The sequence below is a fragment of the Onychostoma macrolepis genome, chromosome 02 (assembly GCF_012432095.1).
Source record: "Onychostoma macrolepis isolate SWU-2019 chromosome 02, ASM1243209v1, whole genome shotgun sequence".
NCBI lineage: Eukaryota > Metazoa > Chordata > Actinopteri > Cypriniformes > Cyprinidae > Onychostoma > Onychostoma macrolepis.
The window spans coordinates 28,889,004-28,907,122 of NC_081156.1; the positions used below are offsets into that span (position 1 = coordinate 28,889,004).

The 18,119-nt window shown below is 37.6% G+C and overlaps 2 protein-coding genes across 2 annotated transcripts in view; one reads left to right on the plus strand and one right to left on the minus strand.

The window, feature by feature from the left end:
* Positions 1-4,794, plus strand: part of LOC131528640 (NACHT, LRR and PYD domains-containing protein 1 homolog) — an 18,221-nt gene extending 13,427 nt beyond the window's left edge. The window contains 3 exon segments of the mRNA XM_058757931.1: positions 226-315; positions 750-860; positions 3,134-4,794. Of these exon segments, the coding sequence (XP_058613914.1) occupies positions 226-315; positions 750-860; positions 3,134-4,346 (1,414 nt within the window). The 3' untranslated portion in view covers positions 4,347-4,794.
* Positions 4,580-17,796, minus strand: gpsm2 (G protein signaling modulator 2). The gene is given in 17 exon segments (XM_058764112.1): positions 4,580-5,152; positions 5,154-5,251; positions 5,368-5,606; positions 5,720-5,891; positions 6,189-6,362; positions 6,480-6,562; positions 6,699-6,828; positions 7,011-7,119; positions 7,306-7,461; positions 10,185-10,300; positions 10,744-10,867; positions 10,963-11,102; positions 12,035-12,173; positions 12,654-12,875; positions 14,816-15,124; positions 17,303-17,332; positions 17,592-17,796. Coding segments are annotated over 15 exon segments (1,998 nt in total). The 5' UTR covers positions 14,878-15,124; positions 17,303-17,332; positions 17,592-17,796; the 3' UTR covers positions 4,580-5,118.
* Between the last annotated feature and the right edge of the window lie 323 nt (positions 17,797-18,119).

Below are 18,119 nucleotides of genomic sequence, written 5' to 3' on the forward strand. Positions count from 1 at the left end.
TATTGGGTAAACTATCCCTTTACATCAAAATGCATCAATTCCACATTATAGATTTGTTCATTATATAATATCCCTCCCTCTCTGTGCTGCAAGCTAACTGAACAATCACTAACTAAACTGTAAAGAACTCAATGAATTGCTGACAGCATTGCCATTGTACAAAACACATTTTTATAGTACATTATTGTGAATACTGATGATGTTTGTGTAACTTCAATGTTGTAGTGTCAGTGTCACTGGATTGATTTTGGAGGAGGGTCTCATGTTACTGAAGAACTCGCTGACGGATCCACACTGCTCTGTGATCATTGAAGGGTTTGTGTGCTCAATAGCTGTGTATTTGACCTGTCTGAAGATACATTGTTTAAGAAGCTTGTTTTTGAAATAGGTTAAGACCACAAAACAAATGAGTTACTTACACAAGATGGATAGAAAATATGGAACATAAAATCTGCAAAACTTCAGAAATGTTAGTTTGTCAAGTGGGTGTTTAGTCAATTAAATGTTGTTTGCTTTTTAAATTAGTTTGTAAAATAATCCAGAATTTTCCTCATGTTTTAGATTAAATATTTCAAACACCACCAGATATTTATTAGTTGAGCTACTGCTCTCCAGTTTATGACTTTGAAATACAATCATCATAACCACAAAAACATGGTTTGCTTTTCATATCGTGACGGGTGACAAGATGGCCTTCTCTTAGAGTCTCTGGTGCTTTTATGTGTTTTGTTTCCACCTTCTTTCTGAAGGAGGAAGTGCAGTAAACTCACTGATCAGTGCAAAGAACAGGACTGGAGTCACAGCTGTAATGAGAAAGTGGAGATTCACTTCAAACCAAAGGGTTTGAAAAAGATAAAAGGGTAAGATTATGTTATATGTTATTTTATGTTTTAGGCTAAACATGCACCAAAAATGTTATTCACATTAAAAGACATTCACGTCAGGTGAATAGGGTAAACATTTTAACAGACGTCACCATACTTTCCCCAACTGAGTGCATTAGGACAACTGTTTTCTAAATTGTTTAAATATGTTTATTTAATTACACAAAGACATTGTGTAATTAAACATGAATTTGCATTACATTTCTCAAACAAAAATCTGAACATTGTATAAAGCCTGTTTCAAACTTCATTGTTTCATTTCATTGACATATTAGAGTTAGGGGTTTTAAGAGGATTTGTTTCTTTTTACTCCAAAAATCAGAAAATACTGTGAAGGGTCAGAAAAAGGAATAAAATGTTATAAATTTGAATGCTATATTAACAAACCCTCTGTAAAACCGTCAGAATACAGACATGAATAAAACTATAAAGTTTGGTGTAAGTGCTACTGAAGTGGAGATATCCGTCTCATTTTGAGAAAATGCCCTTTAAAGATTATTGAAATCTACAGATGCATATATATATATATATATGTGTGTGTAAAAGTGTAATAAGATAAAAACTTAAATGTTTAGCTGGAAAAGTGATGACATCTTATCAACGTATATGTTTCTCATACATTTATCATCTCATTTGTCATTATCATCTCTGTTCTAGGCTGAACATCTCTGAACTGTCTGGACTGAATCTTCAGCCGCTCCCAGTGTGTCAGTCTTGTGTTCACATTGTTGACTCTGATCAGTGGGTTCAGGTGGAGCCGTCAGTCTGGACAGATGAAGGAGGGTCAGAGTTCAGGATCAGCACCCCGGCGGGTCGATTCGAGTGCAGCAGGACCAGAATGCGATGGGTCTGTGCTGGTGACGTCACTCTCCAGTACCGTGCAGTGGATGGATGTTTCCTCAGAGAAGAGCTGGAGAGACTTCAGTGTGAGCGAATTGGTCCTGTGATTGATGTGACAGTGATCTCAGGGAAACTGGAGGAGACTCATCTGCCTCATTACGCCTGTTTAGCAGAGTCTGACCCTCTCTCAAGATACATTGTTTAAGAAGCTTGTTTTTGAAATAGGTTAAGACCACAAAACAAATGAGTTACTTACACAAGATGGATAGAAAATATGGAACACAAAATCTGCAAAACTTCAGAAATGTTAGTTTGTCAAGTGGGTGTTTAGTCAATTAAATGTTGTTTGGTTTTTAAATTAGTTTGTAAAATAATCCAGAATTTTCCTCATGTTTTAGATTAAATATTTCAAACACCACCAGATATTTATTAGTTGAGCTACTGCTCTCCAGTTTATGACTTTGAAATACAATCATCATAACCACAAAAACATGGTTTGCTTTTCATATCGTGACGGGTGACAAGATGGCCTTCTCTTAGAGTCTCTGGTGCTTTTATGTGTTTTGTTTCCACCTTCTTTCTGAAGGAGGAAGTGCAGTAAACTCACTGATCAGTGCAAAGAACAGGACTGGAGTCACAGCTGTAACGAGAAAGTGGAGATTCACTTCAAACCAAAGGGTTTGAAAAAGATAAAAGGGTAAGATTATGTTATATGTTATTTTATGTTATAGTTTTAGGCTAAACATGCACCAAAAATGTTATTCACATTAAAAGACATTCACGTCAGGTGAATAGGGTAAACATTTTAACAGACGTCACCGTACTTTCCCCAACTGAGTGCATTAGGACAACTGTTTTCTAAATTGTTTAAATATGTTTATTTAATTACACAAAGACATTGTGTAATTAAACATGAATTTGCATTACATTTCTCAAACAAAAATCTGAACATTGTATAAAGCCTGTTTCAAACTTCATTGTTTCATTTCATTGACATATTAGAGTTAGGGGTTTTTAAGAGGGGATTTGTTTCTTTTTTTACTCCAAAAATCAGAAAATACTGTGACGGGTCAGAAAAAGGAATAAAATGTTATAAATTTGAATGCTATATTAACAAACCCCTCTGTAAAAACCGTCAGAATACAGACATGAATAAAACTATAAAGTTTGGTGTAAGTGCTACTGAAGTGGAGATATCCGTCTCATTTTGAGAAAATGCCCTTTAAAGATTATTGAAATCTACAGATGCATATATATATATATATATATATATATATATATATATGTGTGTGTAAAAGTGTAATAAAATAAAAACTTAAATGTTTAGCTGTAAAAGTGATGATATCTTATCAACGTATACGTTTCTCATACATTTCTCATCTCATTTGTCATTATCATCTCTGTTCTAGGCTGAACATCTCTGAACCGTCTGGACTGAATCTTCAGCCGCTCCCAGTGTGTCAGTCTTGTGTTCACATTGTTGACTCTGATCAGTGGGTTCAGGTGGAGCCATCAGTCTGTACAGATGAAGGAGGGTCAGAGTTCAGGATCAGCACCCCGGCGGGTCGATTCGAGTGCAGCAGGACCAGAATGCGATGGGTCTGTGCTGGTGACGTCACTCTCCAGTACCGTGCAGTGGATGGACGTTTCCTCAGAGAAGAGCTGGAGAGACTTAAGTATGAGCGAATTGGTCCTGTGATTGATGTGACAGTGATCTCAGGGAAACTGGAGGAGGCTCATCTGCCTCATTACGCCTGTTTAGCAGAGTCAGACCCCTCTCTCAGAGAGGCTGTGAAGCTCCTCAGCACAAGAGATGAAGGAATATATTTTCAATCTGTAGAGTTGACCCGTTATCACGCTAAAATAGTCCAACCATCCTTTTCTCCTGCAACACCAGTGCTTATCAAACTAGGGATAGCAGTAAAAGTTCACTGTGATCTACTGATCTTCATGACACACAAGAACCCCATCATTCTCCATGTGTATTTTTTACCAATAGATTCTGTTTTTGAAGAAAAAATTAAAACAAAGAAAAAATCGTGTCATCAAATCATTCTTTCAAGACCTGAAACCCCACTGCAGATGAAGAAACAACACAGTCTTGAGGTTCCTGGCGCTTCTGTCCAACCCAAAGCAATCAAATTAAGAGGAGACATTGAGCCAAACTTCTTTCAGGTCAAACATCCTGTGGTCGATGACATCAATATGTCTCTCAGCCGAGTGGATGATCAGAAATCAGTTTGGACTGCAACGATTTGGAAAAAATTAATCAACATGCATCCAAACAGGACTGAGACTTTGTTTCAATCTGGACAAAACCAAAATACACCACGATTGACTGTCAACTTTGATAAAGTTCAGTTTTTTGATAGAAACTGGTGTGCTCTTATTAAAAGTGTTGAGAATGTGAATAACATCGCAGACAAACTGCTGCAGAAGCAAATCATTCATGAAGAATTATATTCTGAAATCACACATCCTAATTCAACCAGTGAAGCCAGCATGAGGAAGATCTGCAGCATAGTGCGTAAAGGTAGTGACACTGTGAAAGAAATGTTCATCTCCATTCTTCTGGAAGAAGATCCCGACCTTTTAAATCATCTGCCTTTACCTGAATCTTAACCTTTTTTTGCTCGATGATTCTACATTGTATTTTACATGATTTGGGAAATGATGTAAACTACAAAAGACCAATGCACTGGAGAGCTCGCCCTACCATACTTTTGAAGAATAGTATTTTAGTTACTGTTGGAATTAAAGAACATTCAAATGCTCTGCTTGCCTGTAAAAATGAGATTCAAACAACAGATAAGTCCTTGTCCGATAAGAACACTGAACAAGGTGAATGATAAATATTTCTGTACAGGTTTTATTTCTACATGGTTCTGTTGTAAATGTTACTGTATCAACCACTTTGACATAGTATAACCACTTTTTTATAATCTAAATGTGACATTAAAAAACTAGAGAGATTTTTGTCACAACTATATATACTAACTGGAAGGTAACTAGTGGTAGTAATGCTATTTAAATAAATACAAATAAACCTGCAGTTTTGTATCGAAAGATACATTTTTGTGAGTCATTGGCGTGATAATATTCAAAACAATACATCCTAAACTAAAACAACCTTTGAAATCCTTACAAATGCAAATGTACAAAGAGCTTAAATCCAGTAAAAAATTAATGTGTGTTATTTACAAAGACATTTTCCCCAGAGTTGCTCAGTACAGCTGTACACAAAATGCCATCATAATCATGTAGCAGACAGGACAGTTCATACTGATGGCATGTTACTCGACCATCACTATGTTTGTATTACCAGCGTGAGGTTTGTAACACTCGTGTGCATGAAAAAGAGCTAATTTCTGAATATGTTCAGAGAAGTGTTTGTTCAGCGGCAGGAGGGCAGCGTGACTCTCTGCTCGTGAGCGCATGATGAGGCTGAAGAAGTCTTCATCCGGGACGGTGGGGCCACGGGAGGATGGCGGAGGAGGGGCGCACCTCTGATCATCCAGACGAGACCCCTTAGAGAGACAGAAAAACGAGATGAATGGCTTTAAATGAATGCAATTCTTTTCCTATAGCTGCTATTTTGCACTTGTTTTCTACTCCGCTTAATTCAAACACATTCAGGTCTCACCTGACACTTGACGAGCATGTCAAAGAACTGGTCGTCAGGTTCGGTGGCGTCTGTGCTGGCCATGACCTGGCTGAGGATCATCTGTCTGCTGTTAGTGCTGCTGTGTTCGGATAGGGTGCGCAGACCGGGCAGACTGTTTCCTGTTCCTGCCCTCTGCTCATCCAGCCTCCTGCCCTGAGCGTTGGCCAACAGTCTGAGGAACGGCTCCTGACCTGGAGATGCAGCCGACTCTGAGAATGCTGGATAGATAGACACAGGTTCAGCTACTTGTATGATATTTCCGTCATTTTAAATGCTACTTGTTTGAATATTCAAAGACAAATTCAATGAACCAACATGAAATAAGACTAACATTTCCTGATGGTTCTGGGTGGGGTGGTGGGTGGGGAGGCGGAGCTAGAATTGACAGACAGGTGGCTCCTCCCATCCTGTATGGCACAACGCTGGTCATCCATCCTGTTGCTCTGGAATCGACTCAGCAAGTCAAAGAAACCCTCGTCTCCTAACATGTCAGTACTCCCATTCTGGGAGCAAAGAGGTCAAAGGTTAAAACTAATGCCCTCTGAAGAACTGAGAACGCATACACAATTTTGCAACCAGTATTTTAAATTTATAAACTGTTCAGACTTTAAAGGGGAAGACATTTCAGAAGTGAAGCAAGTTATTACATTTTGATGAAAGACTACAAAAACATATTTTTCTTTAGAATAATATGGACTCGTGAATCCTTCTCAGATCAGGAATCTCAACTAATAAATATAGTCTTTTTGACTTGGTATTCTATGGCTTTTAGTAAACATGTTTGCATGTGGTTTTAGTACTTTGTTCTGAGGAGCTTCCTGTGTGTTGCTGGTGTCCTGCAGGATTTTACTGGAGCTGCTCTGCAGTTTGTGCTTCTTTCCTCGGAAACGATTGACAAAGGAGAGCTTTGAGGATGACTTGGCCAGTGAGGGTTTGGACTGCTTGAAGAGGATGTCACTGGTCCACTTCTGACCCTGCAGGACAGACATTAAATTACTATGAATCCCTGATGCTGAGATTGAAAAACAGATTTATGCTTCATTATCTTATGAACTGATGACTATAAATAGAGTTATGAATCATATAAATACATTTGCGTTGATCTTATCAGGTGTGAGTTTCATCAGCTCTAGGTTCTCCATACTGTGCCGTCGGCTCATCCTGGGTCTTGCTCCTGAAAAAACAACAAACCAAGTCAATCAAGTTAAAACCTTAATTGCAGCGGTCCCTCACTTTAATCCATTGATAAATCATACAGAGAAACTTGGGATACTATGGCTGAAGGGAGACCTAGTGCTGTATTTGTGTACCGTGCAGGTTGTAGTCGATCTCTTTGTTCTCAGAAAGTACTGAATTGTTTGTGCTGTAACTGAGGCCGAGGACCATCTGGAGATCTGAGACGTTCATGCGAGCTGTGAGTTCCCCGCTACGATCACCAGTCTGTACACAAGACAATTCGGGCATTTAATTCAAATACATCCTAAGGTACAATAATAATTTATTTATTTATTCAAAATGCATATAGCCCTGCTGCAGTTTAGAGCAAGACAGGTTTCCTTTAAAACAATTATCAAAGGTACTTCCAGATATGCACCTACTGATGGGTCTATAATTGCACAAACCTCTTTTGCGATTTCTAAGTGCTTTTCTGCAAAGTGCATGGCCTGGTCATGATTCCCTAGTGCTGTATGTGCGTTTCCCAAACTCCAGCAGGCCCTGCCCTCACCGATCCTACAGAAAACATACCTTCCATAATGAGTATGCAAATTATTATTATGCTTTATAACTGTTTTTGTTAAGCAGGGAACATTGGGAATATTTATACAGTATATATGAATTTATTTGACCGCTTGCCACCCTGTTCTTTAGATATCAGTTGGCCACAACCAAAACATGATTCCTAGTGTGTGAGAGCACCTGTCATTGAGGTCCTGAGCGATGATGAGATGTTTGAGATGGTAGTCGATAGCTCTCTCATAGTCCTGCAGCAGTGTGTATGTGTTACCCAGACTATAGCAGGCCTGAGCCTCCACCGCCAGATCCTTCAGCTGCCGCGCCAACTGTAGAGCTTTCCTGCACTCAGAACACAATCACTGTCAGAGCTCAGCCAGAGTTTTTGAAAATCAAATGATGTACCTAGTCGTTCCTTCCTGTTACAGGGTGGCCCATAGAGAAGCTAAAAGAGGTTTATGTTGAATTAAATTAGGCCAAAATTAACAAGGACTCTTATTTTGAAATATGTTTGCTTTACTATTATCCAGCTGTTAATTCGAAAAGATGATGGTGATAAAATATGCACTTACAACCATCTACAAAATAAAAATAATAAAGTGGTAATTCAGTAGCAGTAGATCAGAAGCCACTGCCTGCCAGAAAAAGTGTAGTATTCACTGATTGTAAATTGCTCTGAAACCGTGAGACTGTGGAATGTGTAACAGCACCATATTTTGACATTGACTATGCAGCACTCACTTTTATTGAAATAAAATATCATGATAAAATATCATAGCCAGCCTTAAGTTTAAATATAATATCAGAATGTATCGCAATTCCTGTTCTCCATCCTAAATTTAGGATTTAAGAAAAAACAGATAATTAAGACTTTTGTTATAACGTTCACAGATTTTTATAGCCTTAAATTTCTAATGCAGCACTAATATAACTGCAAGTGTCTCTGAATAAAAGGGTCGATGAATACGACTAAATGAATGAATGCAATGTTCCATTATGGTAATGTCAATTATGTATATTAAATAAATCTTTGTTATAACATTTACAATTGTTTTGGCCTTAAATTTGATTGAACTTAAAATTAAGATTTTAAGAACCCACAGAAACTCTGGAACAAAATCCATATCAAACCCCATCCCAACTAGGGTTGGGTATCGTTTGGGTTTTTTTCGATACCGGTGCCAAATCGATACTTTTAAAACGGTGCCGGTGCCTAAACGGTGCCTGAACCGATACTTGTTATATATATACAGGTATATGTATATATAAACACACTTTATTTATGCAATTCATGAAGCTCCAGGAAATCCCCAATATGGACAAAGGCATTGCTATTGCTGTAACTGAGTAAACAGAAGATATAAACGTTTTGAATGATAAAACAAATACATTAAACACTCGACTACAACAATATATAGTTTATCTGTGTTATTCAAGCCATCGTTGGTATTTTCATAATAATTAAGTATATTTATAATCCATTGCTAATCGATGCATTAGTAGCCTATGGAACATATTTTCTGCCTCGTTCTGTGACAAGAAGCTACATCAGATCACAAAAGGAAGCATTTAACTGCTGTGGACTAAAAAGGTTATAATGTTCTCTTTTGTTGGACAACAGGTTTAAAAACGTGAATACAAGATCATTTTAGTTTTAGGCATTTTAATTTAAGCTAGGGCTGGGCGGTGTATTGAGTTACTATGATATATCGATATATTCTTTACAAGCTTGATACGAGCGCAGCTGAAAAGATATCTAGGGAGGACACAGACTGAACTGCTGCAGAGAAAGTGCATAATACAATTTGTTCTAAACGTGACAAGCTTTATATGAAGGGCTTTAAAAAAAAAAACTCGTAAGATATACTAGCCTATAGTTTATAGTTTCAGTTTAAAGCGGCTCTGACAGAGACGTGCTGTTTAATGTGTTTGAGACGTGCTGTTTTCCCTTAATGCATACTTACATTTCACAGGTAATGTGAACTTACATATTCTCCATCTGTAAATGTTAGAAAGCCATGGAAATATTTCCATTTTGCTGTCAGAAGTGCGTGAGCTTCTGCTTTGAGATTCTCCGCTAAACTTCACAGACTTCATTTAGAACGAGCGCCGCCGCGCGCCAAACAGACGGAGCGCTATAACTCTGACTAAAATATACATTTTGCTGAAATATTTGTAGTTGGACAATAAATGTGATATATGCAGAATTTTAAACCTACAAGTAAGTGTATTTGTATGATAGCACTAACTGTAAAGTAATGGGGTAATCAAAACAGCCATTTCTACTCAGTCTGTGCTTTATTTTCATTTTTAGTTTAGTAAATTTAACTTCTGCTTTAAAAGCATTATTTTTGTTTTTAGATTGAAATGTTACAATGTTAGAATGTAATGTGATTTTAACCCTTTTTGCATATAATATATGCCTACATGCTTACATTCACTTTATTTGTTTAATCCAAATACAAAATACCGAGATATACCATATACAACACATCAGCCAAGATACCGAGATATGAATTTTTGCTCATATCGCCCAGCCCTAATTTAAGCATGTTTAGCTTAGCTAGTTAATGGAACGCTACCTGCTGCCGTCAGAGCGAGTGTAATTTCTGCATTCACGCGCTCCTCGGATGCTCTCATTTCCTGAGTTGTGCTTTTAAGTAGGAATGTGAAAACAGCACACTTGCGTTACTACTACAAAGATTTGTTCGACTAGTATTATTTGAGCTTTCCGACGTGAGTTCACGTGCATTTTCTCATTCGGAAATTATTTTCACGTGCGGTGCCGGTGATGATGCTTCTTACGTTCGCTTCGAGAAACAAAGGAAAAATATTTTAATCGATCGCTCAGGCATGGCACCGAAATGAGGCACCAAAATCTCTGTTCTGATTCGGTTCTAGTACATACCGGTTACTTAGGTACCGGTGCCATATTGGTACCGGGTCTCGGTACCCAACCCTAATCCCAACAGGCCTGTAATGCACGCTTTCAGAAAAATATATAAATAAATCTTTTTTTTTTTTTATTTATTTTTTTTTTTTAAAGATATTATGGTTACACTCACCTATAATGTTCTGCAGCCCTCTCAAACTCCCCAAGGAATATACAAGCGTTTCCCAGGTTGCAGTAGGCTCTCCTTTCTGCAGAGCGGTCACCAAACTCTTTAGCGATAAGCAAACGCTGGAAGACAAATGGTTCACGCACAGTGCAGTGAGTGTTTTTTTGCACAGCGATAAGGCCCGTTCACACCAAGAACGATAACTATAATGATAACTGTAATCATAATATTAGCGTCCACACCAGTGGACGATATCGTCTGTTTATTCTAAGCGCACGCTCGTCTGCCGCATTAAATTCTCAAGATCGTTATAGCAGAATTGTCTCTGATTGGGTATCAATGTTTTTATCGTTCATCAGCTGGAAAAAAAAAATGTTCTGACAGTGATTCCAACGATATCTTTCCCTGTGCCTTTATCGTTATAGCTGTGGTGTGGACGCTGCTATTCATTAATATTGAGAACTGTATCTATATTGTTATCTTTATAGTTATCGTCCTTGGTGTGGACGGGCCTTTACATTGTTATTAGAATTTCCATAATCAAATGAAGACACAGATCACTCACCTGTTCATGAGAGGCCACTGCATCCCTGAAGTTTCCCAGCAGGTAGTATGTGTTGCCCAGGTTTCCATAAGTTCTGCCCTGTGCTGCTCTGTCTCTGAGCTCCTTCACGATACACAGGTTTGCTCTGAGCAATTGGAGAAAAGGAGGAGGATGTAAAAACTTTGTACCATACACACACACACAAAAAGTGTTCATTCATGCAGTGTTGGTGGTACTCACTCGTAGTACTCCGCTGCTTTTCTAAGTGCTGTCGTGACCTCCTCAGGAAAGTCTCCAGGTTCTGCTCCGCTCCAGCAGATGCTCTTCCCTTTGGCATGGTACACATTTCCAAAATTATAAAGTGCTCTGGCCTGCCCCACCTTTAGGAAGAAAGCAAATTAAATAAATTGAAAGAAAAATAAAATAAAATAATATTAAGCATGTGCATCTTATGGAAGCTTGCACCACAAAATAAAAAAACAAAGAAGGTATTTGCATATGTTTTGTTTTTTTAAATCACAGTTGTGCTGACTTTTTTTTATTTTTAAATCAAGCTCACAAAAATCTATTTCTCTTTAACAATTCACAACTTTGATTTTAGGGTAAATAAAGACCTGCTGATTTATTCATCAGATTCACACAAATATGATTGAAATATTCAGCAATAATGAAGTCACATTTACAAGAAGTTTTATACAATTACAGCATTCATCAGACCCAGTCTGCATGATCTATTCATTTACAGACTGTTATCTGTTTGATTTGTTTGTCAGTTTGCAAGCTCATTTTTCCAGTCAATGCCAGAGCTTTCTAATGCAGCACTAATATATGATCGCCTCATCAGAATGAATCGCTAATGCTGTAGAACTTTTCATTTGCAATTGGCTCTGTATAAAACCTTCAGTGAATAAAGATAAAAATAAATAAATGTAAACATAATGTTACATTATTTATTTATTCACTTTTTAATGCATGCCAGCATCAAGGCTATTTTCATGGCGATCTCAGAATAAATTTCACCAGGTATACGATTAACAAAAAGTTATAAAAAGACGTTTCAAATCTATGCTAGACAAAAATACATTCAGGTGATACATTTTTAAATAAATCAGTTAAACATACCTCTGAATAAAACCGTTGTCTATTTACACTAAAAACAGTACAATCTAATAAAATATGCTTCACAGTCATTTTTGTCTGGCAAGTAAGGCATGATGGTGGTTCTTCACCTTTTAATAAATATCCATGTGTAAGTCTTGAATGAAATGTGGTCCATTATGGTAATGTCTATTTTTTACATTAAACAAATCACTCACCTTGTCCCCCAGTTCCTGGCAATATCTAAATGTCTCTGGCAGCAGACCAGCGCTTCATCAAAGCGTCCCAAAACCTTCAATGTGTTCCCCAGGTTACCGCTGGCTTTGGCCTCACCAAGCCGATCCCCGGTGGTCCTGAGAGAATAAATTAGTGCTGTCATTAACATTCAATACAAATATTATACAATCCTAAAGAGCATTAAACACCTGGAATTTGCACTACCGTTCAACATTTTGTTGTTGTTGCTGCTTTCTTATGCTCACCAAGGCTGCATATTTATGATTGAGAACATTGAGAAACATTATTATCATTTAAAATAAGTATTTCCTATTGTAATATATTTAAAATGTCATTTATTCCTGTTACGTAAAGCTGAATCTTCAGCAGCCATTACTCCAGTTTTCAATGTCACATGATCCTTCAGAAATCATTCTAATATGCTGATTTCTTATCAATGTTGAAAACTCTTGTACTACCTAAAACTGATTTTTTAAACCCAGGATTATTTGATGAATAGAAAAGTTCAAAAGAACAGCATTTATTGGAACTTTACTGAGCCCAAACTGTTGAACAGTTGGGGAAGCTACATTTGCTGTAAAGTTGTGTAAGTATACCTAGTTAGCGTAAGATCATGGTGGTGGAACTCCAGAGCTTTGCTGTAGTCATGCAAGTGGAAGTATGCATTGCCCAGCTGACTGTAGATGGCACTCAGAACCTGCAGGTCTTCTGTGCCAACCTGCATGGCGGCCTCGAAGAAAGAAACGCCGGCGCTGTAATCCCCCACCTTACAGAGACGCTCCCCCTCCAGAGCCAGGTCCAAACAGGATGCCTCCATCCTGCAGGGGGCAGCAAAAACTATTTCATGAATGGTTGAGCTGTAGTTTCATGGTCTCTGCATTAACATTAGTAGGAATAAATCGAGAAGGCAGGATGTCTTCATTACAAAAACCAACAAAATCTGATCTTTAATGGATTAAATTTTATGGATCTAACTCATAGTCAAACACGGGGAAAATTCAATGACAGTAAGGTGCTGCCATAACAGACCACCGATTTGTTTGTGCTGGGAAAGTTAAAAAAGTGGCAGTTTGACAAACTTTTTAAAAAACTTTGTGTGTAAACCACACAAAAATTTGGTTAAAAAGTCTTAATTTTGGGGGGCTTATAGGATATCATTCCAAGGAATAAAGTTTTTTGGCACACAATTTCAGGGATTATTTCATTCTATGTTAGGGTATATTCAACAATGTGTCACACATTAGCTGTGTGGATTATTATCACATTAGTAAACGAATACTGCCCAATGTAAAGCCCTTAAAACTCCTTACAAATTAATTAAACAATAAAGCTAAATGGAAAAAGGACCCAACACAAATTCATTACCAATCAATCCAACACTGCATAATATGTGGCAAATCAATCAGGCCTTACAAATATTTTTACCAGTTTTCCATAATAGATTAACCCCTACACATAATAACCAGTCCGTCAGAGTTTGTAGAGGCCCTACCTGGTGCCTTCACGCCTCACACAATCAAAGAAAACTGGACATGTGAAAGGCATCTAAAGGGCTTCGCTGACTCCTTAAAAAGTCCTCCGATGGGGCCGTAATCTCTAAAACCAACCGTCCCAAACACATACATCACGATGAGGCTTACAATCAACCCAATTCTTCACCAGGAATTACACCACTACAAACTCAAATGATTTTTAAAAGAATATTCTACACAGCAGTTGTCTATCATATAACGTCACATCGGATGTCTTTGAGGGCAGGGGTTGAAGATGGCTTTGGCAAAAACTGTCGTGCTCAGCACTTGAACAGCTAATCTGATTGTGTTTCTGCTTTCCACTGTCGTGTGTGATTAGTGCGCACACAGAGAGGGGCACTACAGAGATTAGACCTGCTGCGTTTGCTTCTGATGACATGAAACTCATTTCATCATGTGACTGATCAATACACTACACGATTCAGAGAGCTTTCATCTAGAATATTAAAAAAAATGGAATCGATTTACATAAAAGAAACTCAGAAACAGTGATTGTAGTTTGTTTCTCATGACAAACTGGTCTTGGGAAATTAATGCAAATTAGTATGATTATGGTTAAAATCTACTTTGTACATTCAACAGTACAGCAATGCACTAACAAAGCCAGGGTCATGGGTTCCCAAGCAAATCAAGTAATGATAAAATAGATACCCTGAATGCAATGCAAGCTGTTACAAGCATCTGCTAAATGCATAAATGTAAATATTACTATATATGCATTGCTAACAATGTCTGAGTGACGGATGTTTGCAGAGGACTGACTAAAAGATAAAAAACTAACTCAACTCATGGACTGCAGAACAGAATATGGGCAATCGTCATAAATGATTCACAGTGTTATTAAATATTGGGTAAACTGGGGCACACCTGATTTCTCTCACACACACACACACACACACAAATACTACCTTGGAAAACACCTTCCCCAACAAAAATTTTTTTTTTAGACAAAGGGAAATGCATAAGATGATGACAAGCAATTAGCAATGATTTATTGAAAAGTTTGTATCCTTAAAATAAATTTTAGGTATTAAATCAAAAGAGACAAAGGACACATTTATGGTCTGTTAATTTAATACAGTGCTAAATAAAAGCTATGATTACGTGGTATGTGAATACAATTTTGGTTTGTCTTTAAGAATGAGTTAATACTGGACTAGCTCTAAATATTTTAAAGGGTGCATTACAGCTGAAAAGAAAACGTAATTCAAGTGTTGCATGCCTACCTGTAGTGGACAAAGGTCCGGTTCTCATTCTGCATGCTAACCACTGCACTGCTCGCAGCCATTGAAGAGCATTATGAAGTACTGATCCGAGTCAAGTCCAGAAAGTAATCCAACAGGGAAGAATAGTGAACTGAATCCCAGAAAAAAAGTTTGAATAAATTGGAAACACGTCCAAAGTCTCTCTGATGTTTTGCAGTGGTGGAGTCCAGTGTGCTACAGATGAGCTTATCCAGACTAATATTCACCACATAGGTCTGGGAAGTGAGTGTTTGTGTGTGTGTTTTGTCCAGGATGCTCTTCCGGAGCTCTCTGTGAAAAGAACACAAGATGCCGAGTGTGAAGCCTCATTCTGTGCGTAATGCCATGGCAACACCCACTAAGCGGTGGACACATGCAGTGGAGGCAGATATTAAGAGTGTGTGTCAGCTCTGTGTATTTGAAAGCTAAATCAAGGGGCCCAACAAGAGAGAAAGCAAGAGCGACTGGCCCATGAACAGAGTTGATTATCTGCCATGCAAGCAGGACGGTACCAAAGAAAACGCATTAAGGTTTGTGGCAAGAGAAGGGTTTTGTTCACCCTTCTCTTACAAAGCCCCACAGATGTAAAAAGAATCACAGCAGGAAAAAGAAGAGACAATTTTCAACTCTAATGGTAACTGTTGGTCACTTTCAAACATATTACGCCTCTGTGACATTTGGAAAGCTGATTTGTCATTGCCAAACTAATCCAGAAATAAGATAATCAGCTTAAGGAACCATAGAGTTCGCAGAAACACACACACACACACATATATATTATTCACAAAAAAAAAAAAAAAAAAGAAGATTTTTTTAGGTGATTTTTTTAAATTCATGCCAACTTGTGTATTAATCAACATGAAAAAGGGATTGCATTATTTCAATGCACAATTACATTATGTGACATTTTTGAAGAAACGATGTTAAATGAGAAAAAAAGTCAGGCAAGACTTTATAGAGTGCACCAGTCAGGTTCTGGAAGCATAATTCCTATAAATGTTTATTATGTTTTTATTGGTAACTTATAAATAATTAAAGACAGACCTACAGTCAGCTGTGAGGTTGTTAGTCAATGGTATATGTTTTTGTTGAAGCTCATTTTTAAAACAATTGTGTTAAACAGTGGGAATCATGAGAAACTACATTACCATAATTCTGCAAAAAACTAACAAACAAAAAAACCCACCATCAATCAGAGAAACAAGCACTGCGAACGATGTAAAAGTCAGTCCCCCTATGTTTTCAAACTACTTAAATACATATATGCATATTTTGCAATAAATGTAAAATATATTGTTTCTATGTATCTAATCAACATATTTATCTACTTTTATAGTTTTAAACTACAGTTCTTGTGTATTTCTTTCCTCATTAAAAGACATTAAACAAAAAGTCAATTTTTTCTTGACACCAAAAAGTAAACCACACTCAGTCTCAACCAACAGTGCAGAAAAACTGTCAGCTAAAACATGTAACATTTATGCCAAAGACCTTCAAATTCATTGTACTCTCATTCTTCATTCCAAAGAACAAACAGCACTTCAAAACACAGAGTCAGTTACAAAACTGGTTTGTGTGTCATAATTCTAACAGAAAAACAACAGTGTGGTTCTTGGAGTACCTCAGAGGCAGGTTAGCTAGGCAAGATGAGACATGAATAGAGGCTAGCCTAGCAAGACGACAGACACAAGCTGCCTTCCATGACACACAGGAAGTGATAATCACTTCAGTCAGCACAATGCACGACAGTCACTTGACAGCTGTTACTGAGGTGCTCACCATTTAAAGACCCCTTTACACACACACACACACACACATCTGGTCAGCTATCCTTGTAGGGACTCTCCATAGGCGTAATGGTTTTATACTGTACAAACCATTGTACTATACTGTACCGTATTTTCTATGGCCCTACACCAACCCTACACCTTACAGGAAACTTTCTGCATTTTTATTTTCTCAAAAAACTTATTCTGTATGATTTATAAGTTTTTGTACCCATGGGGACCCCACGAGTCTGTGTGTATTCAGATTTAAGTCACCACCAGGATATATAAACCTGTACACACACACACACACACACACACACACACACAGTGTGTCTTGTAAGCAGTTACTAATAAACATTTGCCAAAATCGGCGCAGAGTTTTCCAGTATATTGTGCCAGGAGGATAGGTATGTTAGTCAAAGAGCATTGTGAATAAGAATATTGTCTGAATAAAGAAAGTTTAAAGGCAAACAATAAATAAAAACTGTACTGTATGCCAATGTAAAACCTAGAATTCAGGAAAAGCAACAGCAAAAACACGCCAATGTCACAGTGTCAGCCCTCGTTTCTAAAGCTGTATAAAGACTCACCCATGTCTCACTCCCAAAGCAAACAATAAAAAAAAGACCAGGATTAAGACAGAGAAGTATTTATACTGTATAATCCATACTTAATGTATAAAATCGCATAAAACACTAACCTTAAATATGACACTGACTTCTGTACAAACCTGAACAAAACCAGAGGAAAAGCACATACATTAATATATTACTGGTAGAATAATGTAAATGTTTAACCATATTATCACTTGAGGGCACATAAGATAACCTACTTTTAAATTAAATAAAAAAACAACGCACGTTCTATTTTAACAAAATCATAATATGGTAAATGCAGTTTCAATTTTGGCTTTTAAGTTGATATTTTGTTGTTAGCGCATGCAGGTCTGTCTTAACGGCCGTTACGGGCCAAACTTCAGTCATACTCACTCAACTCCTCCGCCGATCCTTCTCTCGGTTCACTCTCTTACAACAGGATCGATAACACAAATCGATTCAATCCAATCATATTGTAAGAACCGATTAATTAAAACCGTTTCCGTTTAATTTATTCGTTTGATCACATCGAAGCGGTGCGGAGAAAAAAACTTTACACAAACCCGGACAAAGGGGGCGTGTTGACGCGTGGTCGAGACTCGGCTGGCCAATCAGAGCACAGGATTCAAATATAACCACACCCCCTATGAATCACCAATGAAATTTGAATGTTTTATCGTTCTACTGTCTGAGGAAAACACTTCTTTGTTTTACATACCTCCTAAAGCACTTAACTATTTTTGTGCGGCTTTAATTGTCAAGTAAATCAATGGAGACCATTAAAATAAAACAATTAATCATTAGCTATTTCATATCTTCAAATGAATGAAAGAGTTTTTTGGAGCAGATCTGACCGACAGCTGATCTTAAGGCTTCTCGTTCCCATAGCAACCACCTGTTTCACCCCACCCCCGTGCGTGT